Here is a 23,537-nt window from a genome sequence, read left to right on the forward strand (position 1 = left end):
CACTCTCTTAAAGGAATAGTTCTCCCAAAAATGAAAATTTGCTGAAAATTTGGTCAACCTCAGGACATTTAAGAAATTGAATCACCCTCAAGCCATCTAGGATGTAGAAGAGTTTGTTTCTTCATCAGATTTGGAGAAATGTAGCATTGCATCAGTGTCTCGTCAACAGATGCTCTGAAGTGAATGGGTGCCGTCAGAATGAGAATCCAAACAACTGATAAAAACACTCCAGTCCAACAATTAATGTCTTGAAAAGCCAAAAACTTTATTTGTAACAAAAAAAAAAAAAAAACAATCTTCAAAAATAACACTTCCTCCAGTGAAAAAGTCCATCTCAGACTGTCTCTCATCTAAAAATCCACTTACATATTTATTTAGAGCGGTTTTGGTCTAACGGTTGTAAACGGTGCTTGATCTGTGCACTGGAGGAAGCATTACTACGGATTATAGATGGTCTTTTTCCAGAAACGATGGTTTAAATTTAAAATTAAATTAAATTTATGCATTTAGCAGACGCTTTTATCCAAAGCGACTAACAGTGCATTCAGGCTATCAATTTAAAAGTTTAAAGTTGAAACATCTTGATAATGATTTAGTTTTTTTATAATCACAAAGTTTTGTCTTCTCCAGATGTTAACTGGATTACTTGTGTATTATTGTGATGTTTTTATCAGCTGTTTGGACTCTCATTCTGACGGCACCCATTCACTGCAGAGCATCCATTGATGTGACACTGATGCAATGCTACATTTCTCCAAATCTGATGAAGAAACAAACTCATCTACATCCTAGATGGCTTGAGGGTGATTAAGTCTTCAGCAAATTTCAGTTTTTGGGTGAACTATTGCTTTAAATGATTTGGCACTTTGGGCAGGTGTTCCTTGGGTGTTTCTGTACCTGCAGGGCGGTGGGTGAGGAGTGGGTCGCGGGGCGGCTGGGGTCGGGATGGGCGCAGGAAGTCGCACGGCCGAAGGGTTACGAATCACCCGGATGTTTCGACACAGAGGGTCTGCAGGAAGAGGCTTCTGGGGTGCACTGGGCTTCTCGAATGCCTGTTAGAAATTTGAGGAACTGAAATGATTACACACTTACTGGCTTTACAACTATAGGGTTAAACCATAATCCTGACTGACCTTTAACTTTTTAGTCACTGACCAACTACTGAGAAATACTAGTTCCTTTCTTTTGTCCACCAGAGGGCAGTACAAGCTTATTTAACATTGCGTGGCTTCACTGCTGCCATTGGGACTCTCTCCGGGGGTCATGTGACACGTTCATATGTTCCCAATCTACACACTGACTATGAGGTAATGATAACCTGCTACCTGCTCTCCATCTGCTCCTCATTCTCTCTCATCTCCACAGAAATCCAAACATGATTTCACATCTCTCCTTTACATTTCAATATGAAGCTGAATTGCTCTGAACTGCTCATATCTCAAGCGTTGCATGATTGCTGATGACAGACGCTCTTTGTTTTTTTGTGGCTGATAAAAAGGTCTTGAGAAAGCTTGAATGGAGGAACTCTCATGTGTTTCCTCGCTAATGCTTCCCCAGCAGAAAGTTTTGAAGAGCTGAATCAGCGATGAATGACCTGCCAGATCTCAGACACACACACACACACACACACACACATACACACACACTTCTAGCTAATGAAACAGCCTGCGGTCACGGTGGACATCTGAGACCCCAGGTCTTCTGTTCATCATCTCATTTAATAGTACATTGTTGTTCAAAAGTTTGGTGTATGTACAATTGTTTTTTAAATACATTTTTACTTTTATTCAGCAAGTGCCCCAGCAATTACGCAGAACACTCTAGCAGCACCCTATCAACCTCCTTAAACCCCTCGTGACCACTTTTTGGTTAAAGGCACCTGCTAAATGCATCAATGCAAAATAAAATGTTTTAAAGAACCCCAAAACCGATATAAATGTTCAAGAAAGCCCATCTTGCTGAAACCAAAACCCACCAAAGAACACTACATTTTAAAGTCTTATTAGGTCATGTTTTAGCAAGTTTTGTGTTGTGCCTTTTGTTTTCTCTTGAAAGGGTTCGGCTCATTTTCACCTATGCATTCTCTTCCTCGTCCTGCAAGCCGTCCATCCACGTCATCTTATAAAACATACAAAGACTCTTCTTTAAAAGGTAGATTTTTTTGTGGGACAAAACAACAAATTGCTATGATTTACCAAAGAACAGGCAGATGTGTGGACCGTCCACAGACACTGCATTTAATGAACCTCGTCTGAGACAGATGACCTCTCCATTCTAGCCATTGTTATTTAATGCACATTTTCAGTTTTTTGTTGTCAGCCTCTTTTAGATTTTAACAAATGGGAGAGCAATTAAGATTATTATTCAGCTGGTGTTGAAGTGTCCTCCTGAGGTTAATAAACAACATCATTATCTTGACTGCAGATGTTAAGAGATGCTTAAATGAATTTAAATGTGAACGTTACTTCTAGACGTTTGTACAGTTTCTGTGTTTGCGAGTTTTTTTGTGGGTGGAGCCTATCTGGCAGTAAAGGACAGTCTTAAAGTATCAGTATATGGAAGCCATGGAATAAAAGGGTAAAACAAAGATAATTTTGAGGTTATCAATTCAAAATTGTTCTCACAATTCACTCGTCATTCTCTCTTCTCCCCTCGGAACAGAATCATGAGTTTATACTCCACACTTGCTCAGAATTGACAAACTTGCAATTGTTAAATTAAATACATTTATAAAGTCCCAACTAGAAGATAAAAACTTGCATTTGCAAGAAAAAATCTGAATTGTGAGATAAAATAAGCTAATGTTATGTAAAATATTAATAGTAATAGATTTAAATAGTATTTCATGCTGTAACTGTAGGGCAAATAAAATGTGAACTACATTATGTGAATATTATGACCTATTGTTTTTAAAGTAGCAGTTTTCAGCTAGTCTGTCTGTTTAAACATCTGTGTTTAGCTTCAAACAGCATCTTTGACGACAGGATTCTATTAAAATTATTTGCATTCTCATTTTGACATCCTAATGCACAATAATTTTTTTTTTATCTTATTCCATTGATTTTACCCGTTTCCCTCCACTTGTTACAAGTGTTTTTCTGACTTCTACCCAAAATTGGTCTATTAGGACTGTACATTTCTTAATCTAAATAATGAAATAACATGCTGATTAATTGCATGCATCAATACACACTGAGGGAACACCCAAAATAAACATAATTCCAAGATATTGTGTCAGAAGAGATAAAAAGTGAGTTTAGAAGTCAAAATATTTCATTGAACACAAGCCGATCAATGACCTATAGCACACAGCAATGCATTTTGAAATCAAGTTTGAGTCAATCTGTCTGAGGCAGACTATTTTAAGCAATGTCAAAACCTTGAGTTTCCTTTCCATTCTGATGGACTCGCTCAGTCTTTTATTGGCTGACCAGAGGCTTCACCCTGCATTTTCTTTGGATTGCATGAACCTCTGAACACACTTGAGATTTAACACGACTCTGAGCTCTAATGAAAGAGGCCTGTCCACACCACTGGAGCGCCAACATTAAACCGTAAAACTATTATAAAATACTACAGTGTGCATTAAAAATCAGCTCTATCTCGCCATTGCAACACTGCTGGGGAATGAGAGAGCGATAAAAATAAATGAAATCAGTAAAGTACAATGAACCTGCTGACATGTATAGAAGTGTACACAATGTTATTATGAGTGGTACGATTGCTCATAGTTATAGATTTGAACAAACCCCCAATGCTAAGTAACAAAATCAATGTGCTGTTGTTTTTCTCAGTATCAGACACCTGAAATTTTCACCTGCTGAATGATAAAACAGGTCAGAAAATCTCAAAGACACACACTGAAATCTAGAGACAAACACCTAAAAATACCCTCCTAGAAGAACAACAATGCATAGCAATCACCAAAAACCACTAGTAACTACATAACACCCTAACAACCACCCAGAACACCTTACGAATGCCCAAGCTGCCACTCAAAACACCCAGTCTTGTTTAATATATGCAACTCCTGCAGTGTTGGTGATTTGCACTCACCCTTGCGATCTTGCAGACGTTTTGGCCAGCCGTTCCCGCTGGTGGAGCGGATGTGTGTGTGTGTGCCGGTGGAGGGGCTCTGGGTGGAGACGAGTGTGTGTGTGCCAGCGGCAGCGGGTGAGAGAGGTGGAGCGGAGGGCACGGGGGCAGACGGCGGAGACCATGAGACGGGACCACAGAGTCCACCGTCTGGAGAGGAGACTGGGGCTACAGAGACACGGGTAAACATCTGGTTTGACTGGCAATGAATATCTCAGTGAATATTTCAACATACAGCATGCACAATGTAGTAAAGCAGAATTCACACAAATTGAAACACAAAATGAGACGTTGGGCAGAATGTTCAAGCTGCTTCATCAGATAGTCACACTTATTTGAGTCATTTTTAGCATTTAGTTTTAGATTAAAAAAAAAAAAAAAATCATTTTTATTTGACAAAAATCCATAATTTAGGTATGTGCATTTGTTATTTTTTTGTTTATTTTATAATATTTCTATTTAGCTTTAATTTATTTTTATTTTAGTTCTTCAATTTATTTAATCTCACTTATTGGCAATTGCAACATTTCTATTATTTTTTTATTTTTGAGATTAGGTTTTTCCATCGAACATTTTTATTTTATTTTAATTTAAATATTTTATTTTTATTTTGAAATAACATCACTCTTGCAACTGAGATACTACAGTGGCTTTAGAAGATCTGGAACAAAGTGCACGAATCATTTTAATAGTGTATTTATTGAGTTTAATGTCATTTTTGGAGCATGAGAGAGCACCCTTCAGTATGAGAAAGAGCAGCTAGAACATTCTGAATAACGTTTCCTTCTGTGCTCCACAGAAAAAGAGAAGGTCATACAGATTTGGATCAACATGCAGCTGAGTAAATGGTGACTCATTTTTGGCTGAGCTATCGTTTTTAAATGATACAAATGAGTTGCATATGAGCACACACTCGCACATCAGAGCTGTTTTGAGCTCTTGACCTGCAGCCAGATGTAACAAGAACAAAAACTGTATGTGTGTGTCTGTATAACCTCACCTTGCCTAACATCAAACAGACCTACATCCTCTATCTATCTTTATTACCGTCACACATTACGAGGACCAGATACTGCAGCCGCTCTTAAAATAACAGTTCATTTACTCACCTTTAAGTTGCTTCAAACCTGTATTTTCTTTGATGAAATGAAGTGGAAAAAAGATTTAAATGCTACGTGTAAGATATTATCATTGAAAAACTACTTAAATTTCATCCGCTTTCTAAAATCTTCAGAATATAGTACTTATCAAGGTGTTTCTTTTGTAATTTTTTGTCACTATATTAATAATGTTAAAGAGCAGCATTAACATTTCTTCATAATATTTTATTTTGTGTCCCACATAAGAAAAAAAGCCAATACAGGTTTGGAGTGAGAAAATAATGTAAAAATTATTCAAATATATATATATAAGAAATTATACTTTCATGCAGCAAGGATTCATTACATAGATCAAAAGTGAGACTAAAGACATTTATAATGTTACAAAATAATTTGTTTTTCATTTTTTCACTTTCTATTCTTCAAAGTATCCTAAAACTAAAAATATCAGTTTCAATAAAAATATGAAGCATTACAACAGCACTATTTTCTTGAACAGCAAATCAGATTAGAATGATCATGTATTACTGAAGACTGTATTGATCAAAATTCAGTTTTGCATCACAGGAATAATTACCTATTCACAAAGAAAACAGATATTTTCAATTGTAGCAATATTTCAAATTGTTTTTCTGATCACATAAATGCAGCCTTGGTGAACATAAGAGACGTTAAAACTCTCTCTCTCTCACAGCGCAGGCTATCCGGTGCACCACAGGGGTCAGTCGTGGTTCTTTGCACATCCTCTAATCACAGATCTTAACTGTTTTACTCAACAACAGCCCTGAGATCACAAATGCATCCACAATCCATCTGGCTGACAGGCGTCTCTACTGATTTTCCAACCATTTGAGAGCGCTCGTGTGGTGTGACAGCTAAAGAGCAGGTTTTAAATGCAGAATGCACACTTTGTCTTTCCTGTGCTTTTTATTAAACAAAAAAACACATCTTTTGAGTGAGTGAGAGATGGACGGCAATTGTCTCTCAGAACAGAAATAAAATAGTGACACACATATGCATGCAAGTATGAAATATGCATATGCTTGTGTCTCTCTCAATGCATGTGTGTGTGTGCATACGCATGCAATATGTGATCGAGGGATGACACACACCTTATATATGCTGGCTGTTTGTGGTAAAGCAGAAGCCTGACGCTGAGGAGACGTTCTGTACGTGGAGTGTGTTTGAATCCCAGTGTGTGTGTGAGCAGATGAGAGTGTGTGCACTGGACTGTTCAGTCTGTTGGGTCCCACAGATCTGCAGCAAAGCACAAATACACAAATACCCAGTTTAGGACATCGCAATTATGATGTGCATTTTTAACAACATCCCATCTAAAAAGGAACCTCCTCGGACCTTCACATTCTAGCAAGGTTCTCTCACAGGTACAAAAATAGTACAATAGCATCTTGCAGTAACTTTATCTGATCTTTAATAATGCTTAATACAGTTCCGAAATCTGTACATTCGTCTACATTTTTTTTTTAAATACTTCTTGTTACAAAATGTTCAAAGAACATTGAAAAGTAACATTCCCATAATTTTTGCTAAAATATAAAAATGCAATGTTACCTTAAGAGTCACATAACAAAGAAAAAGGGCTTTTAAAAAATGAAATTATGTTTACATAACATAATGGGAATGTTAGCAAAATGTTAATACTTTTGTTAGCTGGGATAAAGTAATTATTTTCATTTTTATGCAAGTAAATTGATCTCACTTTAAGAACATTTAGATGTTCTTTGCTTGAAATCAAGACAAACCTTCTGATTAAAAACATTATTAATTTGCAGTGCAATGAGCATTAAACATGCCTAATTATAATCATGGATAATCATTGTCACAATAGCACAAAATATTAATGGTCCAAAAATAAGTTTCATTTTCTTTCATCTAAAACAATTTCATAATTTTTTTTCGTTAGATATTTGGTATGAAAATAATTTTCCTCTTCAGATTCACCTCCTCAGTAAGCATATTCAGAGTTAAGGGACTCTTCTTGCTCTGATTAACACAACAAGTGTAGTAACACACAGACGTCAGCCAATCACAACACTTGATACTGTCTGTTTAGTTCTGCGGGTCAGATATGCAGCAAAAATGGTCATGAAAAAACAAATTCAAAAACTGTACAGCATGGACTCATGCACCTTCAAACTGACTGTCTATTTCAGCTGTGCAAGTTTAGTACCTCAGTTTTTCAATGGTGTTCTTCTTATTGCTGAAGAACAGACTGAGCAGAGTTTTTCTCTTAATGCACGCGATTATTCCAACACACAGCAGACACAGAAACGCCACCAGGATGCCCACCATCACACTGCTGCTGTCTGCATGTACAGAAACACACACACACACAAACACAGTGAGTAGATGCTGATGAAGAGCAGTATAATGGTCACGGAGACATGTTTAATACCTGTCTGTCTCATCGGGCCGCTGTCCATACTGCCTCCAAACCCAGCTTTATCACAGAACGGAGGAGCCCAGAGCGACTCACAGTGACAGTTCATATTATTATTACAAACCTGCATGCGACACACACACACAAGAACACAGCAGTGATGTCAGACCCGTCACATGATCACTGCATTCATACTCAGAACTTTTCATTACGGGAAAAATCTTTTAGAGTTTAAATTAAGTTTTAACAGCGATAAAAGCACATACCATTGTAAATTAAGGAATAAATGTATCTTTGCCAAAGCCAAAAAAAAAAAAAAATTTTTTTTGAATAAATGCAGTTCTTTTGAACCTTTTATTGATCAAATATATGAGACAGCAGAACTGTTTCCAACACTCATAATAAATCAGAATATTAGAATGATTTCTAAATGATCATGTGATCGACTGATGTTACATGTGACACTGAAGGCTGGAGGAATGATGCTGAAAATTCAGCTTTGCATCACAGGAATAAATTATTTTTTTAAAGGATATTCAAATAGAAAACTATTATTTTAAGTTGTAATAATATTTCACAATATTACATTTTTTTCTGTATTTTTGATCAAATAAATGCAGGCTTGATGAGCAGAAGAAACTTCTTTCAAAAACATTAAAAATAGTAATGTTTCCAAACTTTTGGTCTGTACTGTATATATATATATTTATATTATACATACAGTATATTATATTTATATTATATATTTTTTTTTATTTTTTACACATGCATGTATATATAACATTATAATTCTGTATTTTACATGCATTATTATTCTTATTTTTGTAATTATTTTATTGCTATTAATATTGTAAAATATACAAATATTATAGATGTTGTTTTGACCTAGACATGCTATCTTGTGATTCACCTCCTTAGTAAACCCTCAATGTAATTGCTCGATGGAAATAAAATACATTCATTTTATAAACGCTAACACAACCCAGAATATTGAGTATCCAACTTTGCCAGTATCATGTGTTTCTGGTCTGTGTGTGTGTTGAGCAGTCATCATGTCCTGCGTGCTGTAAGTCTGTAAGTGCACCTCCTCATCATCTACCAAAACACTTCCTCTTTCCTCCATTTGGCAGCATTAGTTTCTGGTTCTTCTCTCTCTTGGCGCTGATGAGCCGCAGATGTTGGATTCAGAGGGACATCTTGATCTAATCTGGAGATTCATGAGCTCATTCATGGACTTCCACTATCTGTTTCTCACTATCTGCACAAACCTGTAACCAATCGCACCTGTTTTTCACGAAGACTGCGTTCATCGTGATGTCCGTCATAATGCTGGAGCTAAAACACATTCGCTCTGTCAGGTTTCACCCCTCTGTATTTACACAGACCTCATCTGGACTCATTTTTACTGTAATCTATACACGCTTTGCTTAATTAAATGAAGATTTTAAAAAGCGAGGATTCTTGCAGACAATGTAAACATGTAAAACTATCACCATGTGAAAAAGAAGCTTTCCAACCAGGACCCATCATTAACTTTGACACCTGCCAGCATTAATTAATCAAACTTGTACATCAGATCAGCCTGAATTACATTTGCATTTTTACTTACTTCTATTAAATCTAAGCAAATCTTAAATGACAGAGAATGACTTTAAATCAAGGTCCTCAGTGGCTTTTAGTTGCATGCAAGTCAAAGTAAAATTGCGATAATTATGTTCATTTGAAATCATAATGTATCCTGCCATTCATTCAAAATGTATAACAACAACAACAACAGTAAAAAGGAATTACTATAATCTTCTAACTTGTGAAAATCATTCACATTATGTTCAGACATGTAATTACGAGCTGGAAGCTCAAATGTTCATTAAAGCTCTGAGTTTGATTCAATGTGAAAACCACCAAAATATCCAAACGTCTAAAAACAAGTCCCGCTTTATGCAGTTTTGCTAAATCAATCTTGTTTTAAAGAGATTTAGATGTGCTGTACAGGAAAACATGACACAACGCTGATTTAAATCATGATTAATTAGTGCTAATGAGAATTGGGGGCCAAAGTGTGCATGCCAAATTATCATAACATTTCCATTTAGCAATTAAATTAAGGGTTTACTTAGGTGAATCTAAAAAAAACACGTACAGGTCATCATTCAATCTCAAGAAAAATTTGAAATAATAAAAAATAAGGAGTTATATTAATTTTCTTAGTTTTATTATTTTATTTTATTTTTATAATTAAAATAAATTCTTTACACTTTGTGTTTGTATTAAGTTATGACCTCAATTTAATTGATGAATGGAAATAAAATGCTTTCATTTTACATGAAAAGATGATACAGAAATGTAGGAAGGAAAGTTTTCAGTATCCCACATACTGAAGAAGGAAAAATACATGATTTTCTGTAAAGCTGCTTTAAGACAATGTGCGCTCTACATACGAATTTGACCTGAATTCATCATGTAGTCATGCACTTTGCCATCATAATTAAAAGAAATCACACTAAGCCCAGTTTGGCGTTATGAGTGTGGCCATAGTAATGAATCATTTATGAGACGGAGGACATGAAGACGAGCTTTCATCGTGTAATTATGGTAATCCTGACGTGAGTGTCACATTAGATTCAGATTCCTCGTCTTATCAAGAAGATTTCTAGACTGTATGTAGGTCCATGGAGATGAAACTGTCCCATTATAGGTTCAGATGGATTTCTGGGCAGATATAAGATATAAACTCACCCCGTGTCCGCTGCACTTGGCCGAACAGTCGTGAACCCCGAGCACACTGATGTTCTGACACTGTCTGTTTATACACATCTACAGAACACACACACACACACACACACACACACACACAGGGTTTATTTAGTTCTGTCATTCAGTGATGATTGACAGCTCAACTCCATCCAAATGGTGGAAAAGTGTCACATGCATCACACACCAGTTTCACACATTTACTGCTTCACTTAACTTCATTTTATTAATTCTATGATGTCAGGGTTATTTCCAATTATGTCAGGATGTGACAAATGAGGCAATTCTTTCCTTAGTTAACAAGCCTGATTTCATTCACAACTCAATTTTGACCAAACATGCAGATATTGCATTTTACTTTTGCATGACACCAAATTATGAATGAATTGTAATGATGTCATATCAGGGTAAGAAAATAAACTATGGATTGAGGTAAAATGCGAACTGTGTATACCACGACATTTGTGATTTTTGACATGTTTCATAATACACTATTCTAGGCATATCAGGATTATTATAATTTTTTTTTTTTTTTTTTTTTTTACATATAAATATGTGTTTAGTAAACCTATAATGAGCCTAATGTAGATATAAATATGATGTCTGGCCCAATTTCAGCACATTTAACTAGAACACATGTAGTTAGTAAATAATATGCTAAAAAATATTTGAGCTAAAACAAAAAAAGCTATTTTTTTTTTATTTATGAAACAAAATCCACAAGTAAAATGCTATTGGAATTCAATTCTAGCGAGCAAATAAATAATATTCAAATAAATACTTATAATAATTATTAGAAAAGACTAGCTATCCATTAAAACAACAATGCATCATGATTTATTATCATTTTTAGCTTTGAGAACATCCCAAAGTAAGACTATAGTCTTACTTTGTGACTATAACGTTAACACAAAGCATCAGTTAAATGTAATCCACAATTAAGCTCCAGCTTCATCCAGAATACTCTAGAAACCACGTAGCAACACAATTTAACCCATTCTGCAGCCCTGATGTTGTGGATCTATACGAGTTACATTTAATACGCTTGTTTAATTACTCTCTTTACCATGTTTTCTCCACACTTGGTGCCAGTAAGCACGAGGCCCGGATCCGGCATGTCGTCTCCCAGGTACACATGAGTCCCTCGGCAGAGGATTCGTCCTCCTTCCTGGAGCGGGATATTGGTTTCTATTGAGACGGCATTGGTGCCAATCACCGGCCGATTGGCTCCGCCCTGACACTGGATCTTCCCACATTTAGCATCTCTGGAAAACAACAGGAGCAAACGCTTTAAAAGGCATTGTTTAATTTTAATTAATAAAAAAAAATGGCATTTTGCACTTAGCCTTGTTTTTTCCCTGCTGTCCAAACAGACCTGTAACCCAATTTGGGATTGTGAACTTATAAAAAATTCAGATCAAAGTTTCCAGCCGCTAACAGTTCCCATGTTATGAATCCGAGTGTTTCCCAGACTGACACATCTGCAGTGTTTTCACAGCGCTGAAGTGTGGATCGTGGTAATGGGAAATACATCTTTGATTCCAATGCGGCCAAAACACAGAGAAATAATGAGGCATCTTCTCCAACAAAGACCAATTACTGCGTCCACAGGGCAGTTTCTCACGCAGTCGCGTCCAAAAAAAGAAAGAAAGAGACAGACAGAACGTGGCAAGAGTCCCTTTGGCCAAAATAAAGAGTCATTAGCGGCCGAAACCCTTTCTCTCTCCGTCTGTCCACTGTCATTAAAGTAATTACTACATTGAGGATATGATCCGTGGAGCACTAAATAAAACAGCCAATCTGAGCTCAATTAAAACTAAATATATGACAGGTGTTACCTGCATATGCAAATTACTCTGACATTTTCAATAAGCTTGCGTTCTCTTTCTTTGAAAGACCTGTGTTGTTAATTGTCTGGCTGTTTGATTTCTCAGCACATTCATCCCTGTGTGTGTGTGTGTGTGTGTGTGTGAGAGAGAGAGAGAGACAGTCAGTCAATAAAGAACAGGATGGGAAGAAACTGATGAGAGAAATTCATTTAAAATGTAATTTAAATCTAAAATTTTTGAAGAAAAACACTCAAAGACCTGAATAAACACACCTCAGAAGTCAATTTAGATTTTCTAAATGCACTGACTAAAAGCTATTTTTATTTTTATTTTTAAATCTGTAATAAACAATCATTTATTTTGCAGCAAATTCAATAGTCATCTGCTGGAATATAAAACATGCACCTGATGATGCCAGCTCCACACCCCACTGTGTGAGAGACCGGGGCTAGTTGTCACACTCTTCACACCAGTGAATGTTTCTTTATTTAGTTTTTAATTTATTTTACACGCACCTTAAAGACCCAAAGCTATAGAACATTTCATTATCGCATCATTTGTTTGTGTGGGGCAAGTTGTCACAATGGAACCTACCTATTTAGTAAAATTAACCATTGCTTTGCCAATATATTATGCTACATAATTGTGAATACATTGTTTGAATTTATAATAGCCCAATACAAATTTTAAAAGTCGCCTTATAAAACGACAACAAAACCATTTTATTTATTTATTTTTCTATATAAATGTGTTTGCCATCGATGCAATGCTGCATAAAAAAATTGTATTACGAATTTTCTCTTACCGCGCTTCACATTTGGCAAACGATCCCTTTGCATCTTTTCCACAGTTTCCATACGGATCTCCCGCCGAGTTGACTCTTTCGAAACAGATTCCTGGAGCTGGTTTTGCACCTGTTAAACACACACAATGTTTTTCACATATACCTATGAAGTATTGAGGTTCCTCCAGGCCTGCGGGTGGCGCTGTCCTCACCCTGTCCCCACAGTGTGATGCACTGCTGCTCGTGTGTCTGGCAGATGCCGTTGTAACAGTGTCCATCCACACCCTGACAGGTGTGTCCGTCGTGCAGGTAGACATTAGCGGGACAGTGAGGATCGGCACCTGTGCAAAACTCCGGCAGATCACAGGAGTTACTGGACTCACGGCACGGAGTCCCTGCAGGCTTCAGCTACACAACAAACACATGAAGACTACTTAAGTCCTTTCATCCAAAACAAAATAACAGTTTACGTTTCTCTTAATGTTCCTGGTTTTATTGTAATTGATTTATCAGTGCATTTTATTCTAAAAAATAAATACATTTGATTGTTTTAGAGAAATATGCACTACAAATATATATACATTTGGTATTTAAGGTGGTTTAATAGCCTACGTACTTTTGTTGACATTACTATTTTTAAAAGATGCATTGACATATAAAACACATATTGAACAGTGATTTAATTTAAGTAAATATTCATATGAATATAATATGGTAATATTTAATATATTATAAATATTATATTAAGTAACATTAAAATAACGCAACATTTATTACATTTTCTAAATAAATGTTAAATGTATAAAGTGCATAATTAAATGCATAAAATAAATGTAATTTGCCGCACAATTTTAAGTACATGAAATTAACAAGATATTAAAGACAGCGAAAAATTAAAGATGAACAATTATGATGAACGTCAAACGTTACCTGACAGTTTTCACAGCACTGTCCATGTGCACATACAGCTTCCTCCTTCAGTGTGCATGTACTGGCATTACAGCAGGGATTCAGACACTCCTACAGAGGCACACATTCATACAACTGTTTTTAACATTGATAATAGCAGATGTTTTTTTGAGCCGCAAATCAGCATATTAGAATGATTTCTGAAGATCATGTGACACTGAAGACTGGAGGAATGATGCTGAATATACAGCTTTGATCACAGGAGTAAATTCAAATTAAATTCTAAAAAACAATTTTAAATTGAAATAATTTCACAGTTTTACTGTATTTTTGATCAAATAAATGCAGCCTTGGTGAGCAGAAGAGACTTCCTAAATAAGTATTTTTTTTTTTCTAATCGAGATGTGACTCAAGCACATTTGCATATGTGTAAGAATCGTGTCTTAATAATTTCCCAGATGTTTTTCCCTGACTGCTGGCTCTGTGGAAATTCATAAATTGAACATGAGCATTGTTGACGAATGCACAGACACAAACATTGTACCTTTTTGCTATGCACTCTGCACCGCCAGCAACATTTCAACAAAGACATCAATGAACAGATTTAAACCCTCAGGAAACACCTGAAGTTCTCAGACACATACAAAAGCTTTTCCTCTGCGGCCCTCGCAAAATCTCCTGGTCCAGCGTGACACATGCATCTCATTCTCGTGCTTCTTCTCACAGCGTGGTCACAGAAAACACTGTTTATTTCAGATTTGGAGGAGCGACTGCTAATAATGCATGACTCACTGGAGAGTGTGAAAAGTGTGGCACATATGCATGCAACATGTCTGGATGTCTGGATGAAATATGTTTTTGAAGACAAAACATACACACATGAGCTCTGATGTACCTCCAGATCTCCGCAATCGCACTGCTCTCCCTCCTCGACATATCCGTTTCCACATTTCTGGCCTCCGTAGAGCACCTTCACCTCCGGCATGTTGAACAAACACATGCCCACACCTTTCTCCAAACTCGCCGCGAGATCCTTCTTACTGCACGTACTGAAGACCGTAGGGAAAGGATACCTGAAAGAAAGCAGAAATATTTGCTTTTCAAGAAAACATTCAACATATGCACTCATAAACGGACCAATCAGGCAGCGGAACTCTTGCCAAGAAAATGACATCATCCTGTAAGTGAGGACCAATGAAACAAGGCCCAGAGGAGAGAACAGCGACAGATAAGAGATATTTATGAGTCCTGAGTCTGTAAGAAATCACACTGATTCACTAGATTGTGTGTGTGTGTGTGTGTGTGCGTTTAATTTGGACTGAATTATCCAACAAACCAAGATTCTAATGTAGTGTTTGATTGCACAAATATCACTATTGCAACTTAGAAATTGCATCGCAATGCACACCAAAAAAGTAAGAAAAAAAGCAAGGTGAGTTTTGAATGCACAGACATCGTATTTTCTTCAGAAATTGTAAAACTAGTTCTTAAGTACTTCAGTTTTCTGTTTCCCACACTTCCGCACATGGTGGAGATGATTTCACTGCAATTACACACACACAATAACACAGTAAAAGTGGCCCACAAATCCACTCTGAATATCACTGCTACCCTGTGGAGCGTAACAAAATGTTTCGCTCCAGTGTCTACGTGACGAAATCCCAAGTTTACAAACAACCCAACAGCCAGAGAAATTACAGCCCTCGTTTGTGACTGACAGCGATGCGATCGAGCTCCCAGAGAGAAGCATATGGTGCATATTACCAGACTGGCTGATGATGGTGAAGACCATCTGTGATCAGGGAGGGATTTTAGGAGGATTTAGGTATGGTGATTGCAGACCTCAATGCACGTGTGAATCATTGCAGTCGGCCGGTTTCATTAACACACTGAATGCTACAGCACTAAACATCCTGATGAATTAAATCAGTATGATTAGTTGAGTTACAACACATGCTGTAGATCTGGAGGTTCAGTGCTAAATGCAAAGAGATGTTCAAAAACGTTTTTACAGCCCCTTTATTATCCAAAATTACTTAATCTAAGAATATTAAACTATTTGTGCTGCATGCTATGCCAAATATCATTATGGAGATTAATTTATTTTAAATTTGAATAAAGTTCAAACCCATGAAAAATAGAAATGAATTACTATGATGCACCGCGAGCGATGCAAATTAATATTAATAATACTGTATTTATACAAGATATTTACACAGACTATGGGCATTAAAGCAAAATATTCAGACACTAAATATGTACAGTATATGCACAAATACTGTTTTCAATACAATCAATAATAAATGCCATTCATTTATTGCCAAGTTTGGGGCCAATAAGAATTTTTTTGTATTCAGCATGGGTGCATTACATTTATCAAAAGACACAGAAAAGTTTTTTAATCATCATCATCATCATCATCATCATCAAAAAAAAAAAAAAAAAAAAAAAAAAAAATATATATATATATATATATATATATATATATATATATATATATATATATATATATATATATATATATATATATATATATATATATATAGTAGAAATGTGTCACATTTTCCACAAAAATTATTAAGCAGCACAACTTTGATGACAATAAATATTTGATAAGCAGCAAATCATCATATGAGAATGATTTCTGAAGGATCGTGTAACACTGAAGACTGGAGTAAAGATGCTGAAAAATCAGCTGCGCTTCACAGAAATAAATAGCTTTTTTTAAATATATTACACTATAAGACATATTATGAATCATAATAATATTTTGCAACATTACCATTTTTTTTTTCCTAACAAATGCATCCTTTGGAGCATAAGACTGACTGCAATCCCAGCATGCCTCAGTGCTTCTGCATGAACAGGAAGAGCATCAGAGTTCATCTTCAGACTGCACCGCTGTTGAATATTACTTCTTTAAATACATAAAACATGCATAACTGGCTAAAGATGAAGAACAGACTGGAAACTTTAATGCGTGTTCTTCAGACGGAAACTCATAACACGTCTGTTGTAACTTGATTTTCTTCTCGAGGTAGAAGATTACTCGAGTCCTGTGTGATTGTGATGAGTTTGTATTCTGTAATAGCTCTTGAATTATTGAGATTGTTTGGCACAGACGGCTTTGATTGGCTCTGATGTGATTGTGATGTGTGTGGTGCGTCTTAGAAACATCTGTCAGTGCTGTCAAACACACTGCATGGGGACAGGAACCGCAGAAATACGTCCAGGTTGACTGGTTCTGGTCTGGATTTCCAACATCAGCCATGACTATATGAAATTTGTTTGTACAAATTAACATCACATAGATACCATCTATGTAAATTGTCCAAAATATTTAGCATTTTGATCATATTCTTCTCAATACTGCTTTATTTGATTTACTGTATAACCGTAACAGATACTGTAATCCATTCTGGTCTACATTTACTAGCTAAATATTAGAAGTGATGATACTTTTGTCCACTTTCTTTTTGATCCAATACTAATTAATATGAAGGCTAACATTGCTGATACACAAATAATGCTATGAAATACAGCATATGATATATTAAATACTGGAAAAATGTATGTGTGTGTATGTGAACTTCATGCAATTCTATGGCAATTAATAAAATAATAAAAGATAAAAACAAATAAAATAAAATAGAAAAAAAAATACATATGTTTTTTCTTTACATAGTTTTAAAGTGCAATAACTTTCCTGCTAAATATGTATATTTATGTGTGTATTAAGTATATATGTGTGTTTAAAAAACAGCAAAATATCAGTAGATTGTTACATTTCTGGAGAGAAAAGCATGTAAAACTCACTGACACAATAATGTTTCTTTCCATCCACGTAACCTGTATGACATTCGTAAAGGTTTGCAATGGCAAAACATCTCTTTAAACTGAACGTGTAACAAGTGTTCAATAAATTCAGCTAGGCAGCGTTTTCCTCCTACATCCTCACATCTACAGCTTCTCTTTTCAGCACGGACCAGCGTTTGCTTCAGAATCCAGTTGGCTTTGCTGTGGCCATTAGTATGCGTCAGAGTCAGCGAATACTGGGATGTTCGCTTTGTTCCTGGCAGGCGCACTGAGTCCACGGGGCAAACTCGAGCACTGAAATCTGGCTTGCATCGGCCCTCATGCTCGCATGGATCAACTGTAGGGCGGCATGAGCCTTCAGGAGGGTGAGAGATAAGCAGATGCTTCCTCCTGCCTCCTGATGCCAACCCAGAGATAAGCCACAGTGATTCGAGTGTGTCTAAGATCTCAAACACCTCCTCTGGACCGTGCTCAACAGGAGGCCCGCATAATGGAGATTTCACTAATGTGAGTGCGGTTTGTTCTCTACGAGGGAAGGAGGAGCTTCCAAACGCTCTACAGAAACACAGGAACAAATATAGCAGCGTTAGGAGCCACAGCGGCTGTGGGCTCAAAGGAGAGAGTCGCCTATAGAGTAACACTACATCAGTGTTTATGTAATATTTAAACAGAGAGTTCAGTTAAAAATAATGAGTTCTGTTCATTTACTCTTCCTCGTGTTGTTCTGAACATGCATGGACATTAAAGACCATATTTTTTAAGAACAGTGGGGTCCAGACAACATTTGACCCCATTGACTTTCATTGTATTTTGTAAGTTTTGATTATGTCTCATATTGAGTTTAGTCCCTTCCGATTTCAAATTGTTTTTGTTTCCAAACACAAACTGAAATGCACTTTTTTTTTTAATGAGTGTACTGAAACGAGATTAGAATTAAGTTCTAAAATGCTAAATGAATTTGAATTGAGGTAGCAAACAGGAAGCAGAATTGAGTGAAAGTAGATAATTATGTCATAATAATTTATTTATATATGTGTATCATGTATTAATCAGAAAAAAAGAAACAAATTCAACACAGTTAATGTATTACGGGAAATGTTGTTTTCCAGTCTGAAACACAGAAGTTTGTTTTATAAAATAATGATTTATATTTATTAAAATACTTAAAAAAAAAACATCTGTACTTTCCTAAACTTGTATTTTAAGAACTTTACATGTACAACTAAATATATTTAAAAAAGAAGCTCTGATGAGTATTTTTCCCCCTTAAATATGATCCTGGGAATACAAATTTTTCTTATGAATTTACTGTATGACCGATATGATCTACTAGTTATTTGTGAACCAGAGCGATGGACACTGCATCTCCCGGTATACATTACCTTAAAGTTAAATGTCTCTAAATTACAATTCAGGAGATTTCTGTTCATGTCATTACAATTCAACTTGGCCTATTCGATTCACACTCATAAATTTAAAGGAGTCAATTCAGATCTACACATTAAAAACTTCATACTGGTGGCTTGAGCTGTCAATCAAACAGTCTCTTCCTGTCTGAGTGGGCGGTGCTTGTTCAGAATAAGTGCTGATAAAGTCCAGCTACTTGGGATCAGATTCCTTCAGAAGATCAGAAGGCGCTGCTTCAAAGCTCAGAGGGATATTCACCACTCACGTCTTAATTAATGCAATTACATAGATGTGAAGCTCGTAAACGAGCACCTGCTGTGATGTTAAATTCATTGATGCTTTGATCTATGAAAGCTCTGTTAGAGGAGATGCAGACTAATGCGCTGTAATAGAAGAAATATCCGTCTTAATTGTCTGATTCCAGATTCTCATTTGTACAAATACACGGTAAATATGTTTCTTATTTTCTGGATCAGATCTGTTTTTCTCGTCTGGTATTTCTTGACACCTCTTTATGAGCACATCATGGAGAGTCGCGTTTTGGGTTTTTCATGGGTGCATCCAGCTAAAACACTGGTGAGGATGAACTGATACACACTAGAGGATGCTGGGATTGAGTCGGCCGGTGTACAACCATGTGCCTCATGAGAATATCTTACATGGCTTTGCAAATGTGTGATTTACTTGCCGGGAAGCACACAAGACAGTGACTATCACAGACTCAAAACTGCAGCAAACCATTTTTTTGGGAATGCCACGCTTTAATGTCTCTATACCTGAAGCAGTATGGAATTACATTTGTTTCAATAATAATGAATGAAACTTTATAAAACTGAACGTGACTTTTTCAGAAACTATCAAAAATATGCCATTACAAAAGAAGAAAAACACAATGAAAAAAAAAAAAAAAAATGAACTCAGGCTCTTCAAATTTAACAGGCTCTTTAAATATGCTTCATTCTTTGTTAATGCTTTTCAAAGATTTGTTTTCGCTTATCGTGGATTCTGAATTCATTGTCACAGATTTCGCTTATGTTCCCCAGTTTTTCGTTTGGTGTTTTGACACAAACCTCTCGTGTGCATATGGCCACCCACCTTCTGTACGATAAAAAGCCAACAATAAAGTTGAAAATCTATAAGTTTTTGTTGGTTTCACATGTTCTTCTTGATTTTGACTTTATTCAGACAACAATGACAATCGGCATTAGAAAATGTCTTTTAACTGCTGATAATTGATAATTTTTTTCTCTTGAGCATTTTTTCTAGATGTGTATGTGCGTGTGTGTGATTTATATATATATATATATATAAATCACACACACGCACATACACAAACACACACACATTTCATCATTAAAAAGATATAAACCTCAATTTAGGTATAAAAGGTATACAAATCCCTTTAAAAATATTATTTATTTATTGGAATATGAATATAATTCCAATTTATTTGATAATATTTTATTTCCCAATTGTATTTTACATTTTGTTAAAATTTTTGTAGTCTTGTTTATCTTTTTATGCCTTAAATGTTTTTATTACATTTTTACTTCAGTTTTAGTTATTTTAATACAGCAATTTAAACTAAATTTAATATGAGAAATGAAATAACAATAGTTTGTATATGTGTGTGTTTAATGTATATATATATCACACAAATCAAATCCTTATTGTTTAACGAATTTATTCAGCATGTGCTAAAATTGACTCCATGTTTACGAATGTGTTTAATTCATGTGTTTAGAGTTGTTTCTTCATCACAGCTCGCAGAACATCTGACCGTAAACCTGTCGTCCCGTCTAACAGATGACAGAATAAATAAGCAACGAGGCGCACGAGCTCAGATGTGTTTATGAAACGACTCTCAGCTGGTTTGTGTGATGCAGACGTCATGAACCAGCGGGTCAACAGGAAGCATGCTAATGAACGCGTGGCTAAAGGCTAAAGGCTAATGCTGTCCCGCTGTGGTGTTAAAGTCTGCTGTTGTGCAGATGACCAAATGGAGCTCATTACGGAGTAACAAGGCAGAAAAAGACAGAGCCATCATGTGCCGAACAGGCTGAGCATTCTGGGTAAAATGGAATAAGAAACTGATTCACACTGATAAAGTCAGCTGATGGTTTTGACGTGATTTTACACAGAACTTTTACTGTGGGCTGTTTGTTCTTCTGTTGAAAGCAAAAATAGCATCCTAATAACAACAACCTATGTTTCACATAAAAAAAAGTTCAATTACTTAAAAGAAAATATTGTGGAAAAAAAATAAGTTTTATTAAAGTTTTGCTGAGGATAAACAGTCATACAGATTTGGTACAAAACTAGGGTGAGAAAATTACAGAATGTAATCTTTTATGTAAAACATCCCTTTAAATTATTTTTTTAACATAAATATTGTATTATATATTAATAATATATTTAATAATTTGCTTCTGAAACCTCACATCTCTTTTAGATTCGTTTTAAAAAAGAAAAACATATATTAATATTTAAATATATAAAGAATTTGTAAAATATATAAATATATAAATATAAAATATTGATATTTAATAATATTAATATATAATATAAAAATATAAATATAATAAATATTAATAAAAAATATATTTATGCATCACAGAGCATAGGTGTGAAATTGTGAATGTCCTTATTATACCACATTTAACCGCGAAAGGAATATTGGACTGAACATAAAAACAATGACACACATCAGCTTTAAGGATCCCATTGCAGAACCAGTGCAGTGCTCTCACCCAGTGGAGGGGGTCATGATGCACCCGCCGCGGTCCACCGTGGCCCTGCAGCCGCAGCCGCGCTCCGGCGTGTCGTGGTTCATGCCGAAATTGTGTCCGAGCTCATGAGCCAAAGTAACCGCGGCACCGAGAGGGTTATCGGAGTGATCCTAGAAGACCAAGAGAGCGAGAAAACCATCAGTCAAACACAATAAAAATAAATGCTCGGTGAATTCAAACAAGCAATCAATTTCAATTTAAAACAAACAAGAGCAATTTCTTCCTCCGCGACCCCAGAGACCCGCGAGGCGTTATCCGTCCTGTTCCAGATTACAATTAACCCCCACATCTCTCCTCCGTCGCGTTTGTTTTTCTCTCAGAAAACACTTTCACATGAGATCCGTAATGAGCAGACGCTAACGGCCTTTATAATTACTTCAGCACAAATCTGTCAGAGCAGCATAACTGGAGATCCGCTGCTGTAATTGCAGACCGTTCTGCAGGCTTTGTTTGAGGAAGGGTGTGTGCTGAAGAGGCAGGACAGACACAATTACTGTCGCTTTGGTGAGGACGGGTCTGCCAAACACGTGAAAACAAAATCAAAAGGAGGGAAAACCACCAGATCCAGTTCAGTTCTGAGGGATTATGAGCATGAATGTGCAGAGGAACGTTTTATTAAAGAGAGAAAGTAGAACTAAAGAGTCTCTGGAACAAAATGATTTAAAAAGTTTAGGGTTGGTTAGAAATTAATGATTTTACTCATCAAGGGTGCATTTATCAAAAGTGACAGTAAAGAATGTTTTAATGTTTCAAATAAATGCTACTCTTTTGAACTTTCAAAAAACCTGAATAAAATCTAAATTCTAAATTCAGAATTCTATTCTATGTGTTACTTTCAAATTCTTTACAATTTTCCCTGGGAAGTTTACTACACAAAAACTGTTTTTCAGTGTATGAAGCAGCACAACTGTTTTCAACATTTATCATAACCAGAAATGCTTCTCGAGCAGCATATCAGAATGATTTCTGAAGGATCATGTGACACTGAAGACTGGAGTAATGGTGCTGAAAATTCAGCTTTTATCACAGGAATAAAATACATATTTTAATATATAAAAATATGTTATTTTTTATCAAATTAATGCAGCATCAGTGAGCAAAAGAGTCAAAATTTTACCGACCTCAAACTTTTGAACCATAGATTATATTGCCACAATCTCTTGCCAGCTTTGTGCATTTATAACTGTGTCAGACAAAAATGCTGATGCTTATGAATCCAGCATATTCTATAACAAGCCTCATTTGCATAGAAAGGATGCACGTTTGTCAAGAAAGGAACGACTTGATTTAAATATGCATGATGCAATTTGCTTTCACAGTAGACGAGCGTTTGACGGACAGGAGCGTGTAAAGTCCATTTAGAGGGTGTTAAAAGAACCAGATCACTTTGAAATCGAGCAGGAAAACAGCAAATTGCATTTCCGAAAGCCTCATTGGTTAAAATATGCTTATGTCTGAACGCAGATTGCTGGAGTTTTTTTTTTTTTTGGAGCATAAAAATCAGAGAAGCAGGAGACTCGGGCAGAAGTCTCCGTTGAATCTCTTTTGTTGGCCTTTTGTGAGTTTTATTTCCACTGGATGTGAGATTGTCCGGGAAGCTGAACACTATCGTATAATCTGCTGATGTCTGTGTATCTCACTGCATTTTCAGGAAGC

At 35.9% G+C, this 23,537-nt stretch overlaps 1 protein-coding gene across 1 annotated transcript in view; it reads right to left on the bottom strand.

The window, feature by feature from the left end:
- LOC113112144 (disintegrin and metalloproteinase domain-containing protein 12-like) overlaps positions 1-23,537 on the bottom strand; it is a 67,222-nt gene that overhangs the window by 3,323 nt on the left and 40,362 nt on the right. The window contains exons 11-22 of the mRNA XM_026277597.1: positions 21,843-21,991; positions 14,765-14,942; positions 13,891-13,980; positions 13,173-13,368; positions 12,982-13,090; positions 11,414-11,612; positions 10,333-10,410; positions 7,612-7,720; positions 7,387-7,522; positions 6,308-6,452; positions 4,057-4,263; positions 898-1,052 (exon numbers count right to left, since the gene is read on the bottom strand). Coding sequence (XP_026133382.1) covers positions 898-1,052; positions 4,057-4,263; positions 6,308-6,452; positions 7,387-7,522; positions 7,612-7,720; positions 10,333-10,410; positions 11,414-11,612; positions 12,982-13,090; positions 13,173-13,368; positions 13,891-13,980; positions 14,765-14,942; positions 21,843-21,991 — 1,751 coding nt within the window. The remainder of the gene's footprint in view (positions 1-897; positions 1,053-4,056; positions 4,264-6,307; positions 6,453-7,386; positions 7,523-7,611; positions 7,721-10,332; positions 10,411-11,413; positions 11,613-12,981; positions 13,091-13,172; positions 13,369-13,890; positions 13,981-14,764; positions 14,943-21,842; positions 21,992-23,537) is intronic.

Source organism: Carassius auratus, chromosome 12, assembly GCF_003368295.1.
Source record: "Carassius auratus strain Wakin chromosome 12, ASM336829v1, whole genome shotgun sequence".
Classification (NCBI taxonomy): domain Eukaryota; kingdom Metazoa; phylum Chordata; class Actinopteri; order Cypriniformes; family Cyprinidae; genus Carassius; species Carassius auratus.